The following is a 16,893-nucleotide window of genomic DNA, read 5'->3' as shown; positions in this document are numbered from 1 at the left end:
GGTTGTGATAAATGTCTTTATTCAGAAGATTGTTGAAGCATGGAATACTTTGCCACAGTGAGGGTTGAGACAAAGACCGCTGCATCTATTAAGGGAAAAATTGGCTAAAAGTTTGAACCAGTGGAAGATACAGGTCTATGGGGAGAAAGCAGGACAGGGGTTTTAGTTTTGGTGTTTCTCTCTCGATGCTGCAAATGTCTATGGTTCTGAACTAAGAGATGGAGCCAGGAGCAGCAACGAGTGGTGGAGCCGAATGTGGCCCTGGTGGGTGGAACTGCGACCAGTGCAGTTGTGTACAGACACACAGAACTGAAGTCCAAACACTGCCCGTATAAAACACAGATGGTTGGTACATATTATAAAGATTAATCTTGGGCCCACATGACATAACTGGGTGTAGGACTATTGTAAATGAAAACCTTTCCTCTCAGAATGCAATGGTACAGTTGAGTGAAAATGGGAGAGCGTAATTGTACAATACAAGGGGAGCATTGTGTTTTATACAAAATGAGTACCATTTGCATAGGCTCCATACGCTGTTATTTCAGTAGCACATTTCAGACATTGTCTTAATCTGTTTTTAACAGTCGCAACCACCAGTGGTTAGGTAGAATCAATTGATCTCTTTAGAAAGAATGGGTCACATTAGTACCTAATATACACTCCATAAGCGAGTATTTGCCCAATAGACTCTGGTAAATGTTTGCCGTACAAATCGTGAGAGCTCCAACAAGCAGCATGCTGGCACATTTATTAAACCTTCCAGTGACATTTTTCAAACTATCTGCTAATAATGACCATGGTTCTAAATTTAATGCATGATGCAAAGATGCCGTCATCTGAATATTACGAGAATTACAAAGGAATAAAGTTTAATTATGAACAAAATTTGCACTGACTCATGAAAAAATGATCAATGATATTTAAATACTTTAAACTAATTATGAGGAAAAGATCTATTACAACCAAAAGACAAAAACTGAATGATAATGGAAATCCCAAACATTTCTGGATGTAAAATAATTAACCCAATTCTCTCTCACTACACATTGACTCTTAATAAACAGCAAGGCACATTTCAGTTTAAGCCGGGCGAGAGAAGGGAAGTAACAGATGGCAGTGTACAAGTAATGGATAGTAATGTAAGCACATGTATGCAGTGCATATGCCTAATCAATTTACATAATTAAGGCAGAGTTTCCATGGCGCACTGCCCAATTTTGTGGTGCTAATCAGGCTGGCAGCAGAGAGCATTGAGGTAGATATGTAATGCCAAATCTGCCCACTTTTGACCACCATTACAGCCGATCAGCATGGGAAAGGAATAAGTTTGCATGTATAACGCGCCTTTCACCACCTCCTTTTGAAGTGTAGTCACTGTTGTAATGTAGGAAACACAGAAGCCAAGTTTTCACACAGCAAGGTCACACAAACAAGATAAATGACCAAATAATCTATTTAAATGGCATTGATAAATATTGCCCAGGACACTGGGAGATCGCCCCTGCTCTTTTAATAATGTCATGGGATCTTTCCCGTCCACCCGAGGGGGCAGACAGAACCTTACGTCTTGCAGGCATTTCAAACATTAAATAACTCATTTTAGTAATTTTTATCTTTTTTTCAAAATTGTGTATTGTTTTATAATGCTATTTGTAGCTGTGAACAAAATGCCAGCCAGCACCAGCACGAAGAAACTTTTGATTTGTTTTTTTGTGCGTTACTTGATTAAGAAAGGTTTCATGTGACTGACCTTCAATAGGCACAAAGGGGGAGATATTCAAATGAATGCCCGGGTGTAAAACCGAGAGTTTGCCTATTGAAATTGCTTTATTTTCATTTGCAATAGATTTTTTTAAACCAATAAAGATCAAAATTCCCAAGAATGGAATTAGCACTGTACTCAAACAAGTTTATTGTTTGGGGCTGTGTAGGGCTACGATACAACTTCCTCAAAGGCCCCATTTGATTTCTGAACAACCTATTTGACTGCCGGCACAAGTAATGAACTTGGCTCAGAATATGGAAAGGGAGGTACTTACAAACCAACACTGGGTCCCCAGCTAAGCGGTCAGTGTTTGACAAGCAAATCATTCCTGTCGCTCTATATATTAATTTTCTATAACAGAAATGACTAAATGTTCAGAAGTTATGGCAGGGTCTCCCAGCGGGCATCAGTACTTGCAGTTTTTTTTAAATTATATCTTCTCAATTATAATCAATAGAAATAAAATACACAAATACTCTGTTCCTCTTTACAAAAGGAAAACAGATGTGCATAGAATTTACAGAAAACAGGCCATTTGGCCCAACTGGTCAAACAGGTGTTTATACACAAGCCACCTCCCACCCTGCTTCATCTAACCCGATCAGCATAACCTCCTATTCCTTTCTCGCTCATGGAGTTATCCAGCTTCCCCTTAAATGCATTTATGCTATTCACCTCAATTACTCCATGTGCTAGTGAGTTCACATTCTAACCACTTGGTAAGTAAATTTCACCTGAATTCATTATTGGATTTATTCATGACTACCTTCTATCTATGGCCCCTAGTTTTGGACCTTTCCCCCTCTCCGAAGTGGAAACATCTTCTCTACATCTACCCTCTTGAATTTTAAAGACCTCTATCAGGTCACCTCTCAGTCTTCTGTTTTCTAGATAAAAGATCCCCTGCCTGTTCAGTCTTTCCTGATGGTTATCACCTCAAAATGGCCTAAATGATCCAATTCATTTTAAACCGAAGCAGTTGATACATGCTTATTGCCAGTTATTTGCGTCATCACATCAAATTAATGTCATATTTATCAAGTCACATATGGCACTAATTTTAAAATGCAAATTAGTGAATGAATATCCAAACACAGTGCCAACTTTTTTTTCTTAAAAAAAAAGTGCAAAAACGCTTATGCCTAGAGGACAGATTATTCGAACGTAATCAGTAAACCCTTTGTGTAAGTGGAACATTGGCCCACTTGGATACTTCATTGCCTGGGATCCCCAGGGGGCCACCTTAGTGTTGCAGCATGCCCAAGATCACTGCTTCTGTGTTTTAATAGGCCGCTCTTCGTTTGATCCTTCGCTATCACAGCCGCAATCAATTGCATGCTTTTCTACCTTCAGTAGTGTTTAAACCCACTATACATCACTAACTTACGGCGTTTAGACAGGTTTGTAAAATCCCACAAAATAAAAGTGACAAGTGACAAGCGGTCCGAGGCTGAACCTTTCCCCGAGGTTGGGGATACCAAACTGAAGCCTGATATAACTTGTTCTGTAGGACACAGGAAGGGGCCATGATTAATAGAACAGATCCCAAAATGTTATGCCAGATGATGTTTCTTGCTCCACACCCCTTCACTTCTTTCCACAGAACTGCACCAAGGTGGGACCTTAAGGGGCCCGACTTTGGTGGACTGTCCAATTCTCGGCGGTCTTGCAGTGGTCGGTCAATCTTCACCGCGGAGTGCTGGCAACATTGGTCCAGGCGGTCCGTCAGCGGAGTGTGACGGACGGTCTGCTCCAGCAGTGCAGGGCAAGTTGCCTGGGACTCTTCGGATCGTGAGCTCTGCGGACGCGCACTCTTCCAGCAAATTCCTCCCCTCTCCTCTCCCCCCCCACCCTCCCTCGATCTCTGGGGGTGGGATTAGATCTCCCTTGGGGGAGGGGGGGAAAAGAGGGAGGAGAGGACTAGATCTCTTTTGGGGGGGGGGGGGGGGGGAAAGAGAAGGGGGAACAGTGTAGTTTACATACCGCCGACATACCATTGGCATAAAACCACCTTTTTTCAGACAGTGTGTAGATCGGGTGGTATGCTGCCAATGATAGACTTTTGAGCAGTCTGCAGGGTGTTCCGTGTGGGTGGACGATATACATATCACTGACGAATTTCCCACCACGTAGTATGTGGGTATTTTTTTGATCAATTTTGCGATTTTGGGCTATGTGGGCGGTCCGCAGGCAGTATCTCCACCAATTCTGGCCCCCTTATGTTTAGTGAAGCATCCAATTCTTACATTTACCCTACAAAGAGACATTTCCACTGTGTCTGGTTTCAGTTTACAACTTATACAGGTGAGGTGCTGGAGTCAGTGCAACTACTTACACTGGCAAGAGGAATTTATTAGTTCAGATTGAAGCCTTTTAATTTTTTCCCCCCCCTCAGGTAGCTGGATAGCTCAGTACACTGTCCCACATGTGAGGATAGAATAGTTGTCATCTGTATTATGTGCTTACATCAAAATCTGAAAAAATTTCAGGATACAACGTGTAGCGGTGCGTCACATCATCGCAACAGAATAAAACAGCTGTAGAAACACTGCCGCGTTAGAGTGAGTGAGGTTTATCAGGAAATGCCAGCCATTTTAGAAGCATCATAGTGGTTGCTACACCAAGAGCAGGATTTCAGACAACATATTTGAAGTTCTTGGCAACTGCATGACATCAGCTTGTTCTGACTATGATACATACAAGGTCCATGGTTGCTTCATTCTATACAAACTGTAACTTACTAAGTACATAGTTTGATAGCTCAGGAAAGTGATGTATAAATTTATCAGCAATTTTCTTTGAAAAATCGGATATTACTTTGAAAAAACAGAATTGCTTTTTCTCCCACATATGAAAAATACACGTCCGCGAGACTGAACCGTACTGCGGATCGTGGCCACAGTGCAGATCAGAGATAGCTAATTGGGCTGTGTGTCAATACAAAGGCTGGTGAAAAGTGAAGACATTACAACAACATACATGAACAGTACAGAATGCGCCCGAGCACTCTCTGAAATATCTTACAATCAATCAATTTAATACTGAACACCGCTGAATGGACAACACAGTAACTCCATTTTCAATCATTTCACTTTGAAGTTAGAAACATATGTTGCATTAATCACTGCTCATAAAAGACATCAATAGAAAATAATGGCCTGTGTGTACTTAAATCACAAAAAGGAACTTGCATTTATATTGTGTAAAATAGAACAAAAAGAAGAGAAATCCCATTCCGTGTTGAGGTGCAAGGTACAGGCAGCAAATGTGGTTTATAAAGTCTACTGACTGCACCTTCAGTGGCTTCCACTTTTACCTTTTTGAAAGGCTGAAAGTCACTAGAAAATGGGATGTAGTGCCTTCACATTTGGAATGAAGGTTAGGAGGAGTTCACTCTGCAGTTCCCCCTCTAGAAACTCTTACAATGAGCTGTACATTCCAGCATCACAGATTTAGTAACGGCTCCATCGGAACATCAAAAGGCAAGCTATCCGATACAAGAGAAAATTTCATTTCAAGTACCGCATGTTCACCACCTAACTCAATGGTGTCATAGTTCCTTCCTGTTTGCCCGGTTGTCTTTCTGCGAAGCCGCTGCAGCTTTTTTCTTATCGGGCTTGATTTTGTTTTTCTTTTTTCCCGCTCCTTTTCCGGGATAGGCCTGCCCCTCAACAGTAACGTCTGCACAGCGGTCCTGATTGATCAGGAAGTCTTTAATCTCCCAAGCGTAGCTTCCATCGCGCAGCATGAATATGGCACGATCAGAACCAACAACAAATCTAGGGAGGGAAACAAATTTTAAAAAAGGTGGATTATCCTTGAATTTAAGAGAAGTACCCAACAAAACAAACGTGGCCGTGTCCAGATAACCCAATCACAATTAATGACCAGTGAACAGAGCGGGGGTGACTGGAGATCCAAACACCCAACTGGCCAAGTTACTGCCTTCTGCTGCACTTTTACAGTCAGGCCTCTGCATTCCTTGTGCTCAGCCAAGCAGCAGTTTTCAGGAGCACAAAACAAACATGTGAAGTCTACATTCACACCCAGAACTGTGGGTTTACCTACACGGAGACTAACATACAAAAACAGACCGGAAAGACCAGCTGGTCCATCAAGCCGGTCTTTCTCAGATGTTTGCAGTTAAGTCAGTTTTCTTTCGTCCCCCTGCTTGTGGAGAGCCTTACCTGCCTGCTGTGCACATCAAGAAAGCCTGCGAATGTAGCCCAAGGTTTTTATACCCACTGATAAATGAAGGGGGAAGAGGGTAGCCAGCAGCTTCATCAGGAAAATTGTCCCTCAGGGTAGAATCAAAACTCTTGCTCTTGTAAGGCTACAAATTTTCCAGAAAGCACAGAATGAGGCCACGAATTAAAAGTTGATCAAACTGATTTGCTACGAGCTTTTGCATTTAACTGGACAAAGGGAGCAAAATGGGGGCCAGCCATGGGGGCAGGGGGTGACTCGCCACCAATTAAGGACAATCTTCACAGTGACGTACCAGACTGGTTTTATGCATAACAACAATGGGGTTGTTACATTTTCATAAACTAACGGAAGAGGCCCTGTACTGATTGGCCAGAGGAAAGGAAACAAATCTCGCTGGAGACACCAAGTCTGCAAGAAGACCAGAACAACAAAGGGATCCCACCAGGTGTACATTTTTGGAGAACGAGGTATTTAGGATGAGGAGTCACCTTTTGCCCAGCAGGCTCCATGTGCAAATTGGCAAATTCGGGTCCATTATTGCAGTCAATCAAATAAGATCACCACAAACAACGTATCGATTCAAACACATTATCGAAAACCGGGGGATTATTCATAACGTGGATATAAATATGCAAGCTAGAAGCAGCTCAGAGGCGAAGCGAAATACAGAACAAACACGGAAGGAAGAGAATTGAGAAGTCAGAAGAGGAAACATCCGGTCAAGGAACCAACAACCACAAACCTACGATCCACGATTACAGCGATAAACTGGACAAGTGATTGTATGTCTGGTCAATTCTCTCAGGAATCTAGTTCTGTAGTTTTAGTTCGTTTTTGCTTAATAAAACTGACGCTGGGTTAAGCTTAAATTTTGTGCCACGTGTTGTCCTTTTTCCTATAATTCCAGAGGTTAAACGAATCAAGGGAGTGTGTAAAAACAAACACCCCACACTCCTCTCCAGAGTTCACTGCCCTCCTTTCCTCCCTAAATTTCTCCCTTCATGTCAACTTCCCCACACATATACACAGCCACCCCCTTGATCTTATCTCGTGTGGCCTCTCCGTCCCCCTCTATAACGTTCACCGATAAGGAAATCTTTGACTATTTCCTTACATCACTCTCTACCCATGTCCCCTTCCCCCTCCTAAACCCACCTCTTTTCGTATCGCCCCAGGAACAAATTCTCCCTCAAGTCCCCTATCACTGCATTTTCTAATTCCCAATCACCTAGCCTTTGGCCGACAATTCATGGCATCTCTGCAGCTACTGACGTACTAAATCTCTCTCTCCATCACCTTTGATGCCCCCACTCCAACTAAAATCATTATACTCTCACTCTAGTCGATTCCCCTGGTATACCCCTCCTCTCCGCTCCCTTAAGTCCATGCGACGCAGGCTTGAATGTCTTTAGCAGACAACTGGTTGAATCAATCACCAGATTTGGCTAGATCATATAAAGCACTGCCGGGACCTGCTCTCCATCACTAAAACTGCCCACTATTCAAAGATCATCCAGGACGGCACAAATACCAAGCTTCTCTCCACTACTAACCACCTTCTCAAACCACACTCTCCTGCCTCCTCCTCCCTCACCTCCAACAATAAATGTGAGGAGCTCATGGGCTTCTTTGTTAAAATGATTGACATCCATTCAACTGCTTCTGCTTTCAATTCCCTCCCTTCCCCGAGCCCACCAGAAATCACTTCCTCTCAGTTTTCCATTGTCCTAACCCTAAATTTGCTTATTTCTCTCTTATCTCCCCTCTTGCCCTTTCAAAGTTCATCTCGTCAATGAAACCAACATCCTGCTCTCAGCCCTATTCCTACTAAATTGCTGACCACCCAACTTTCCTTCCTGGCTCCCACATTAGCAGATATTCTTAACGGTTCTCTCTCCTCGGGAATTGTCGACCTTTCCTTCAAATCTGCCATCACCCCTCTCTTCACAACCCTGCACCCCTCCCCATCCTTGCAAACTATCCCTCCATCTCCAACCTCCAAAGTGTATGAGCGGTGTCAATGTTTTTTGGATAACACTGCTGCGAAGCGCCTTGGGATATTTTATTACGTTAAAGGCGCTATATAAATATAAACTGTTGTGTAGTTGCGTGTCTGAAGAGGAAACTTCAAGTTTGGAGCAAGGGTTCAAAAATAGTGAGCCATTCAGATGATGTCCTAACTTAGGCCATTTTAATGAGATTATATACTTATGTGAACATGGCTCTGCTACATAATAGGAGAAGGAATCGGCCACCTGGCCCCTCGAACCTGCTCCGCCATTTAATAAGATCCTGGCTGATCTGATCATGGACTGAGCTCCACTTCCCCGCCCGCTCCCCATAACATAACCCTTTATTCCCTTATTGTTCAAAAATCTGTCTATACCCGCCTTAAATATATTCAATGACCTAGCCTCCACAGCTCTCTGGGGCAGAGAATTCCATAGATTTACAACCCTCTGAGAAAATAAATTCCTCCTCATCTCAGTTTTAAATGGGCGGCCCCTTATTCTGAGACGATGTCCCCTATTTTAGTTTCCCCTATGAGTGCAAATATCCTCTCTGCGTGCACCTTCATTATGTTACATGTTGTTTCGATAAGATCACCTCTCATTCTTCTGAACGCCAATGAGCATAAGCCCAACCTACTCAACCTATCCTCATAAGTCAACCCCCTCATCTCCGGAATCAACCGAGTGAACATTCTCTGAACAGCCTCCAATGCAAGTATATCCTTCCTTAAATACAGAGGCCAAAACTGTACAGTTCTCTAGGTGTGGCCTCACCAATACCCTGTACAGTTGTAGCAGGACTTCTCTGCTTTTATACTCTATCCCCCTTGCAATAAAGGCCAACATTCCATTTGTCTTCCTGATCACTTGCTGAACCTGTATACTAACTTTTTGTGTTTCATGTACAAGGACCCTGTGGAAATGTATTTTTATCTAAGCTGATACCAAACGGTATTTGTGTGCCTTTTGATTAAAATGGAGTCCTGGCCCTTCCAGAACTTTCTGCATTTTAGCAGCCAGCTTATTATGAACAGCTAAACCTGCTGTTAGATGGCTGATGGTTATCAGACAGCTAGGAGACAAGTCATGCTGAGACAAGTAACCCCCCATGGTACTCTCCTATTGTCTACACTACAGGAGTTCCATGTCACCTCACCCTTATCTTCTAGCCATTATCTCTTTCCTTTACCTCATCCATTTGAAGCAAACAGGTAAACTGACCAGGAAATGGGATAATCTGTATTCACAATACAAGACAGGTGATAGCCCATTACCTATGACTCATGGAGTAATGGCCGTTTGGCTTTCTGATAACCCTGACAAAAGGAAATATCTTGACACCATTTCCGGACCAGGATATAGTAATTAACTCTTTATCTGTATTCACTGACTGTGAGACAGAGCAGTACACAGGGAGAGGCCAGAACTTGGGTTTTACTGTATAAATATCTTGTGAAGCTGTACCATTGCGGAGGTTTCATTTTAGCCCTTGACTGAGTGAAACTTACCCCTTGCGAGCAAGTAAATTAAAAGGGAAACTTCCATCGGAGCTGTAAGTGTCGGAGTCATTCTTTTCGGAGGTCGAGATTTCGACAACCCCCAGGTCCCTCTGTACTGCAGCACTTTGCAATTTTTCTCCATTTAAATTATAATTTGCTTTTCTATTTTTTCTGCCAAAGTGGATAACCTCACATTTTCCCACATTGTACTCAATCTGCCAAATTTTTGTCCACTCACTTAGCCTGTCAATGTCCCTTTGCAGATTGTTTGTGTCCTGCTCACAATTTGCTTTCGAACCCATCTCTCGTGCCCTTCAAAGAAATGAAACAGTGGAGGGGAGATAGGCACCAACCGAGTTTCAGATTCAAAACACTCAATGAGTCATTGTTGAGTGTAATACAATACCTCAACCAAAAGCTAGATGCATTGAGAAGTTGGGGGGGGGGGGGGGGGGGGGGGGACAGGAGACGTTAAAATACAGGCAGGAATGCACGGGAACACTGAAATACAAGACATAAAAAAAGGGGAGAAAACGCTTCAGTGCAGGTCACAAAAAAGTTACAATACGCATTTCCAGTTCGGGCACGAGCGATTACTTGGGAGATTCTGATCTGGCAGTCCGAAATCCTTGCAGGACTGTTCGTGGTGAGCTCGGTATGTTAAATGAAACAGCAGTGGATAGCAGTCACTGGTGATTAATGAATTTTGTTTTTAAAGTAACTAATGGGCTGAAAACTGGCCTCGCCGGGTCGGTACGAAGTGTGCATGCGCCCAGCGAGGCCTCGCAAGCGCCAGTTCTCGGGGCGTGATGTGCCGAGAGACAGCTTTTCCGATCTGTCAAAATTTCTTTAGACAGACACTACGCAGCCCACAGGAAGGACATCCGCGGGCGGAGATTGGGCTATTTGGCCAGCGAATGCCCTTCAAACTCTTACACCTGGTACAAGCAGGTGCATAGCTTGTTTTTGCCAGATTAAGAGTTTTTAAAACATAGAAAAATTTAATTTAATCACTTTTATATTAAAGACCCTGTCTATTAAGGCAAGTTTATTTTTAACCCTATTAAAACACAAAAATATATACATATTTTTCTCAAACATTCAATTTCAATTCATTTTAAATATGTGAGGTGTTTATTTTTTTTTATGTATTGTGCTGTTTCTCTCGTTTTGGGGGGTATTCTCATTGATAGTATTGGGAGCCTGTAAAAATCAGAGCTCCCATTACTATCAATGAGAATACTACATAGCAATTGGTTGTCCAGGCCCGCTTGATTGCAGCAAATGCGTACATACCTCAAAGACATCTTCCTGTACACTGCGCAGTGAATGAAGACCTCTGATCAGAAGCCTACGTTCCTCCGGGACCAACAGGTTTTTTCGTAGATTTTTTTTTTCCGGATCAGAGGTGTTTGTCTGATGGAAGCCTCTGACCGCAATTTTCAGCCCATTATTACAAATTACTATCAATGGATCTTTGCATTCAGCTCCTAAACACCATTATAGATCCATCACTATCCACAGAATTAAATTTCTGCCATCTCCTGAGAATTCATTGCATTACACAGGAAAGTTTCATGTGTGCAGGGGGGCAAAATTGATTGACTCAAATGTGGACCTCTTAAATGACCAAATATCCAATTCAGGAAACACAAATGAATCAGTGGCAGCTCAACACAGATAGTAATTGCACCTCCGCCCCAACATCAAAACCTCAGCTCACTATCAAGTATTACATTTTAAAATTCATATGCATTTCCTATTGCACAATTCCCATCACAATCACACATGCGTTGTGCTAAGTCGGTCGTGTTTTTTTGTCACATTTTTCTAATGATCTTAGTGCTCCTGCATTACTGGGGCTTCGAGGTGGGTGGCGCTGTTGCATTATCTTTGCGACCCCTGGCCATGTCTGGCTAGGCAGCACTGCAGCAGTGAGCTACAGGCGTTCTACAGTCTGAGCTTTCAGGGGAGTTTTAAAAAGGAGAAAGCATCAACAGTTTATTTATAATGGCTCCCCCCCCCACCCCCCCCCCAAACACTACTGGGGCCCTCACCAATTCCCACCCTCCTTCCCACCTACCCGGCCGAAGATGGGGGCATACTGGTTGCGGGGAGGCGCGCAGGGAATGGGTGAAGATGAAGGGGAAAGCAGCGAGGGAAGCAAGTACTTAAAGGTATTCCTTCCTGCTCGCAGCAGGATCGCGGTTCAGTAGTTAGGTGCAGGAACCCATTGAAATAGAACCGGGCTTTCTGTGGGACATTGCCTTGCACAAAATTGGCTGCCACGTTTCCCCACAGTAACCACAATTCAATAGTAATTCATTGGCTGTACAGCACTTTGAGATGTCCATAGGGCGTGAAAGGCATTATTAAATTGCAAATCTTTTATTGTGATAGCGAACAAGTAAAACTAGTATGTGCCAGGCTCCTGTTTAGTCACACTTTGGTTATCACACACACTCATATGAAAGATTTGTGCAGCTAAATTACAAATATAAAATTTGAGCTTGAGTGACAAATCAGAGCTGCATGAACAGCATCAAAAATATATACATTTTAAAAAGCAGAAAGTCAATGAGATCACATTTCAAAACCTTTTCGTTAAACATTTTTCTCTGAAACATCCAGGCCTCAGAATATGGTAACTGATATAAAAAGTTATATTTCACAACATCATCATTTGGCTGTGGAATTGCCTTGTGGGTCAAAATTCCCCAATTAGCATTTTTACTCAAGATCTGGGTCCAAAGCTTGTGCCTCCATTTGTTCCCCCTCTCCGACCCATGTGGTCACCTTCTCCTAAATATCTCCTTTTACATAGCATCATTTATTGGCTGTTTGCAAAAAAAGAGAGAGAGAGGAGAGGAGAGAAGAGAAAAGGAGAGGAGAGAGAAGTGAAAAACAGAAAAAAAAGGGAGAGCGATCCATCTCGAAAACAATGCTCACAAAAAGATTTATTCCTGCAGCTGCAACAGGTAAGGCAAACACTTTCCCAGGAGCCAATCACGTCACATTTGCTGTCTCTGGGCAGAATCTTCTGAAATTCTCGGCACAGATCCTCAGCTTCCACACTATAGCACAGATCTGCCTGTACATTAAACTATACACCAGCACCAGATATTACACTCTATTGCAGATACAATACCATCTTTAAAATACTGCACACTTCAGACTTGAATTTTTAACCTCCAGCCTGAAACAGACAAGCACATTCCAATTTAATCAAATGAACATTAATTGAATAATTTGAAGCTTTGTTTAAAAAGGAGGAACAAACTGACACGCATCACACCTCGACGTTACAACTTGTAGAATACTTCTGAAGTGGAATCACTTGTGTAGACAATCACAGCAGTCAATTCACACAAAGCAAGATCGAGGAACGGGGTAGGATATTCAGCCCCTCGAGCCTGTTCCACCATTCAATAGATCATGGCTGATTGGAGTATCCTGCCCCGTTCCTCGATCTTGCTTTGTGTGAATTGACTGCTGTGTTTGTCTACACAAGTGATTCCACTTCAGAAGTATTCTACAAGTTGTAACGTCGAGGTGTGATACGTGTCAGTTTGTTCCTCCTTTTTAAACAAAGCTTCAAATTATTCAATTTACCCGCCTTGGTTCCGTAACCTTGCCGAACAAAAATCTATCAATCTCGGTTTTGAAATTTACAAATTGAGCCCGAGCCACAACAGCTTTTTGCGGGAGAGCACTCAGGATTTCCACTGCCCTGTGCGTGAAGAAGTTTGTAAGCACCTCAAAGATCCAGATAACTGACCGAATGATGTGTTTTGGTGTTATTGGTTGAGGTAGGAATGTTAATCCGGACACCAGGAAAATAAAGAATTGAAAGGGATAGACTTGAGTAATTACAAGCCAGTCAGCCTAACCTCGGTGGTTGGGAAATTATCGGGAAAAAATTGATGGACAGGATAAATCTTCATTTAGATTAATCAAGGACAGTCAGTATGGATTTGTTAAGGGAAGGTCGTCTATCGTGATTGAATGTTTTGAGGTGGCAACAAGGAGGGTCGATGAGGGTAGTGCGTATGATGTAATGTATATGGATTTTAGCAAGGCTTTTGATAAGGTCCCACATGGCAGACTGGTCACAGAAGTAAAAGCCCATGGGATCCAGGGCAAAGTGGCAAGTTGGATCCAAAATTGGCTCAGAGGCAGGGAGTAAATGGTAATGGTCGATGGGTGTTTTTATGACTAGAAGGCTGTTTCCAGAGGGGTCCCGCAGGGCTCAGTCATAGGTCCCTTGCCTTTTGTGGTATATATCAATGATTTAGACTTGAATATAGGGGCTTTGATTAAAAAGTGTGCAGATGATACTAAAATTGGCCACGTAGTTGATAATGAAGAAAGCTGGAGACTGCAGGAAGAGATCAATGGACTGGTCAGGTGGGCAGAACAGTGGCAAATGGAATTCCATCCAGAGAAGTGTGAGGTAATGCACTCGGGGAGGACCAACAAGGCAAGGGAATACAAAATAAAGGGTAGGACACTGAGAAGTGTAGAGGAACAGTGGGACCTTGGAGTGCATGTCCACAGATCCCTGAAGGTAGCAGGCCAAGTTATGTTTAAACTGCATAAAACACTAGTTAGGCCACAGCTGGAGTACTGTGTGCAGTTCTGGTCACCACATTACCATGTGCAGTTCTGGTCACCACATTACACTAGAGAGGGTGCAGAGGGGATTTACGAGGATGTTTCCTGCACGAGAATTTTAGCTATGAGGGAAGATTGGATAGGCTGGGGTTGTTTTCTTTTAAACAGAGGGGCTGAAGGGAGACCTAATTGAAGTGCATAAAATTATGAGTGGCCTAGGAATTACCTATTTCCTTTAGTAGAGTGGCTGGATAACTCTTTGCCAGCCGGAACGGACACAATGAGCCACATGGCCTCCTTCCGTGCTGTAAATTTCTATGATTCTATAAATTTCTAAAGACTTGCATTTATATAGCACCTTTCATGACCACCAGACGTCTCAAAGCGCTTTACAGCCAATGAAGTACTCTTTTTTGACATGTAGTTTCTGTTGTAATGTATGAAACACGGCAGCTAACTTACGCACAGCAAGCTCCCACAAACAGCAATGTGATAATGACCAGATAATCTGCTTTAGTGATGTTGATTGAGGAGTCCTCTTTGAATGCCACGGGATCTTACACATTTTCCCATCAGAGGACCCAAGTTGCTGCCAATTTAGAGAAATCCCCCTCACTAAAAGCAATTAGTATCTGACTGACCTCAGGATTTTAGACCAGTGCCCCACAGGGAGTACATTTTATGGCCTTATAGGGACAGTTCTGATTAAACACAACTTCATTTTAATAGCTAAATGCACTTTGTGGTGTTGTTTATGGGTGATTGGACCCCAGACCGTCCATAAACAACGCCACACAAGATCAGCAGATATTGCCAAAAAAGACCAAGAGTAAAATATATTCTGAATGCCAGACAAGTAAACATTGACATTTGTCACTGTCTCATCCTTCTTGTACACAGCATCAGAAGCTGGTGAGTACCAACGAGTGAGGACAAGTTAACTTTGTATAATCAAGTTATTCTTATCCCACAAATCTAGCCTTTTATTAAATATAACAAAGTAAAGCTCAAGTTTTAAAAGTGTTTGAGTCACTATAGTGGTGACCAGATAATATGTCTTGTTTGGCAGTGTGCAGAGTCTAGGATACTCTTCACTGGCCACAGGAATGCAAAATGACCACCGAAAGGAGCCATTAGTGTTGAATCAGACTAAAGAACTTAAACGCAAGTCAGCCTCACCACAACATTTACCATTTCATTTAATCACTCAACATTGGAGATTTTATGCAGAAAGGCATTACCAGGATACTTTTCCCATGGATTAAATCAATGTACAACACATCAGAACCAACACTCGAGTGAATTATCTGCAGCACTGCTCCTGACCAACAAGCAGCATCTGAAGACAGACACATAGAAATTTACAGCACAGAAGGAAGCCATTTCGGCCCAGCGTGTCCGCGCCGGCCGATAAAGAGCACACGGCCCTCGGTCAGCAGCCCTGAAGGTTACATATAAACCAATGAACAATGGCGGAAAGGTAAAGAGCACCCAGCCCAACAGTCCGCCCCACACTACTGCAACACATCTTACACTAAAAACATCTACACTCCACCCCAACCAGAGCCATGTGATCTTCTGGGAGAGGCAAAAAAGATAAAAACCCAGGCCAATTGGGAAAAAAAAATCTGGGAAAATTCCTTTCCAACCCATCCAGGCAATCGAAACTAGTCCAGATCACCACCATGGTCGTATTCGATTCCCTGCAGTACTTACCATCGTATCTGCGCCAGCCAACAAGAGGTTATCCAGTCTAATCCTACTTACCAGCTCTAGGTTTGTAACCCTGCAAGTTACGGCACTTCAAAGTGCCCATCCAAGCATCTTTTAAATGTGGTGAGGGTTTCTGCATCCACCACCCTTCCAGGCAGTGAGTTCCAGACCCACGGCATGAAGAAGCCTCCCCTCAAATCCCCTCTGAACCTTCCACCAACCACCTTAAAACTATGCCCCCTCATAATTGACCACTCCATCAAGGGAAATAGGCCCTTGCTATCCACTATATCCAGACCTCAAAATTTTATACACCTCAGAGGTCTCCTCTCAGCCCCCTCTGTTCCAATGAGAACAAACCCAACCTATCCAATCTGTCCTCATAGCTAAGATTCTTCATTCCAGGCAGCATTCTAGTAAATCTCCTCTGCACCCTCTCTAGTGCAATCATGCTCTTCCTATAATACAACGACCAGAACTGCATGCAGTACTCCAGCTGTGGCCTAACCATGGTATTATACAATTTAAGCATAACCACCCTGCTCTTATACTCTATGCCTCGGCCAATAAAGGCAAGCATTCCGTATGCCTTCTTAACCACCTGGCCTGCTAATTTCAGGGATGTGGGGTCCCTTTGTTCATCTACACTTTTAAGTGGCCTATCGTTTAATGTGTATACCCTTTCCTTATTAGCCCTCCCCAAGTGCATCACCTCACACTTCTCCGAATTAAATTCCATTTGCCACTGTTCTGCCCACCTGACCAGTAGATTGATATCCTCCTGCAGCTCATGACTTTCCTCTTTATCAACCACACGGCCAATTTTAGGGTCATCTGCAAACTTATTATTCATACTCCCTATATTCAAATCTAGATCATTGATGTATACCATAAAAAGCAAGGGACCCAGTACTGAGCCCTGTGGAACTCCACTGGAAACATCCATCAACCATTACACTTTGCTTCCTACCTCTAAGCCAATTTTGGATTCAACTTGCCACTTCGTCCTGGATCCTATGGGCGTTACCTTCATGACCAGTCTACCATGTGGGACCTTATCAAAAGCTTTGCTAAAGTC

The 16,893-nt window shown here is 43.0% G+C and overlaps 1 protein-coding gene across 1 annotated transcript in view; it reads right to left on the bottom strand.

The window, feature by feature from the left end:
• Positions 1–4,324: 4,324 nt before the first annotated feature.
• The window catches only part of mesd (mesoderm development LRP chaperone), a 35,840-nt gene continuing 23,271 nt past the window's right edge, over positions 4,325–16,893 (bottom strand). Inside the window, exon 3 of the mRNA XM_070858681.1 lies at positions 4,325–5,547. Coding sequence (XP_070714782.1) covers positions 5,319–5,547 — 229 coding nt within the window. The 3' untranslated portion in view covers positions 4,325–5,318. The remainder of the gene's footprint in view (positions 5,548–16,893) is intronic.

Source organism: Pristiophorus japonicus, chromosome 17 (genome assembly GCF_044704955.1).
Source record: "Pristiophorus japonicus isolate sPriJap1 chromosome 17, sPriJap1.hap1, whole genome shotgun sequence".
In the NCBI taxonomy this organism is placed as follows: Eukaryota; Metazoa; Chordata; class Chondrichthyes; family Pristiophoridae; genus Pristiophorus; species Pristiophorus japonicus.
The sequence above is the reverse complement of the archived record's forward strand: the minus strand, read 5'-3'. Positions and strand labels throughout refer to the sequence as shown.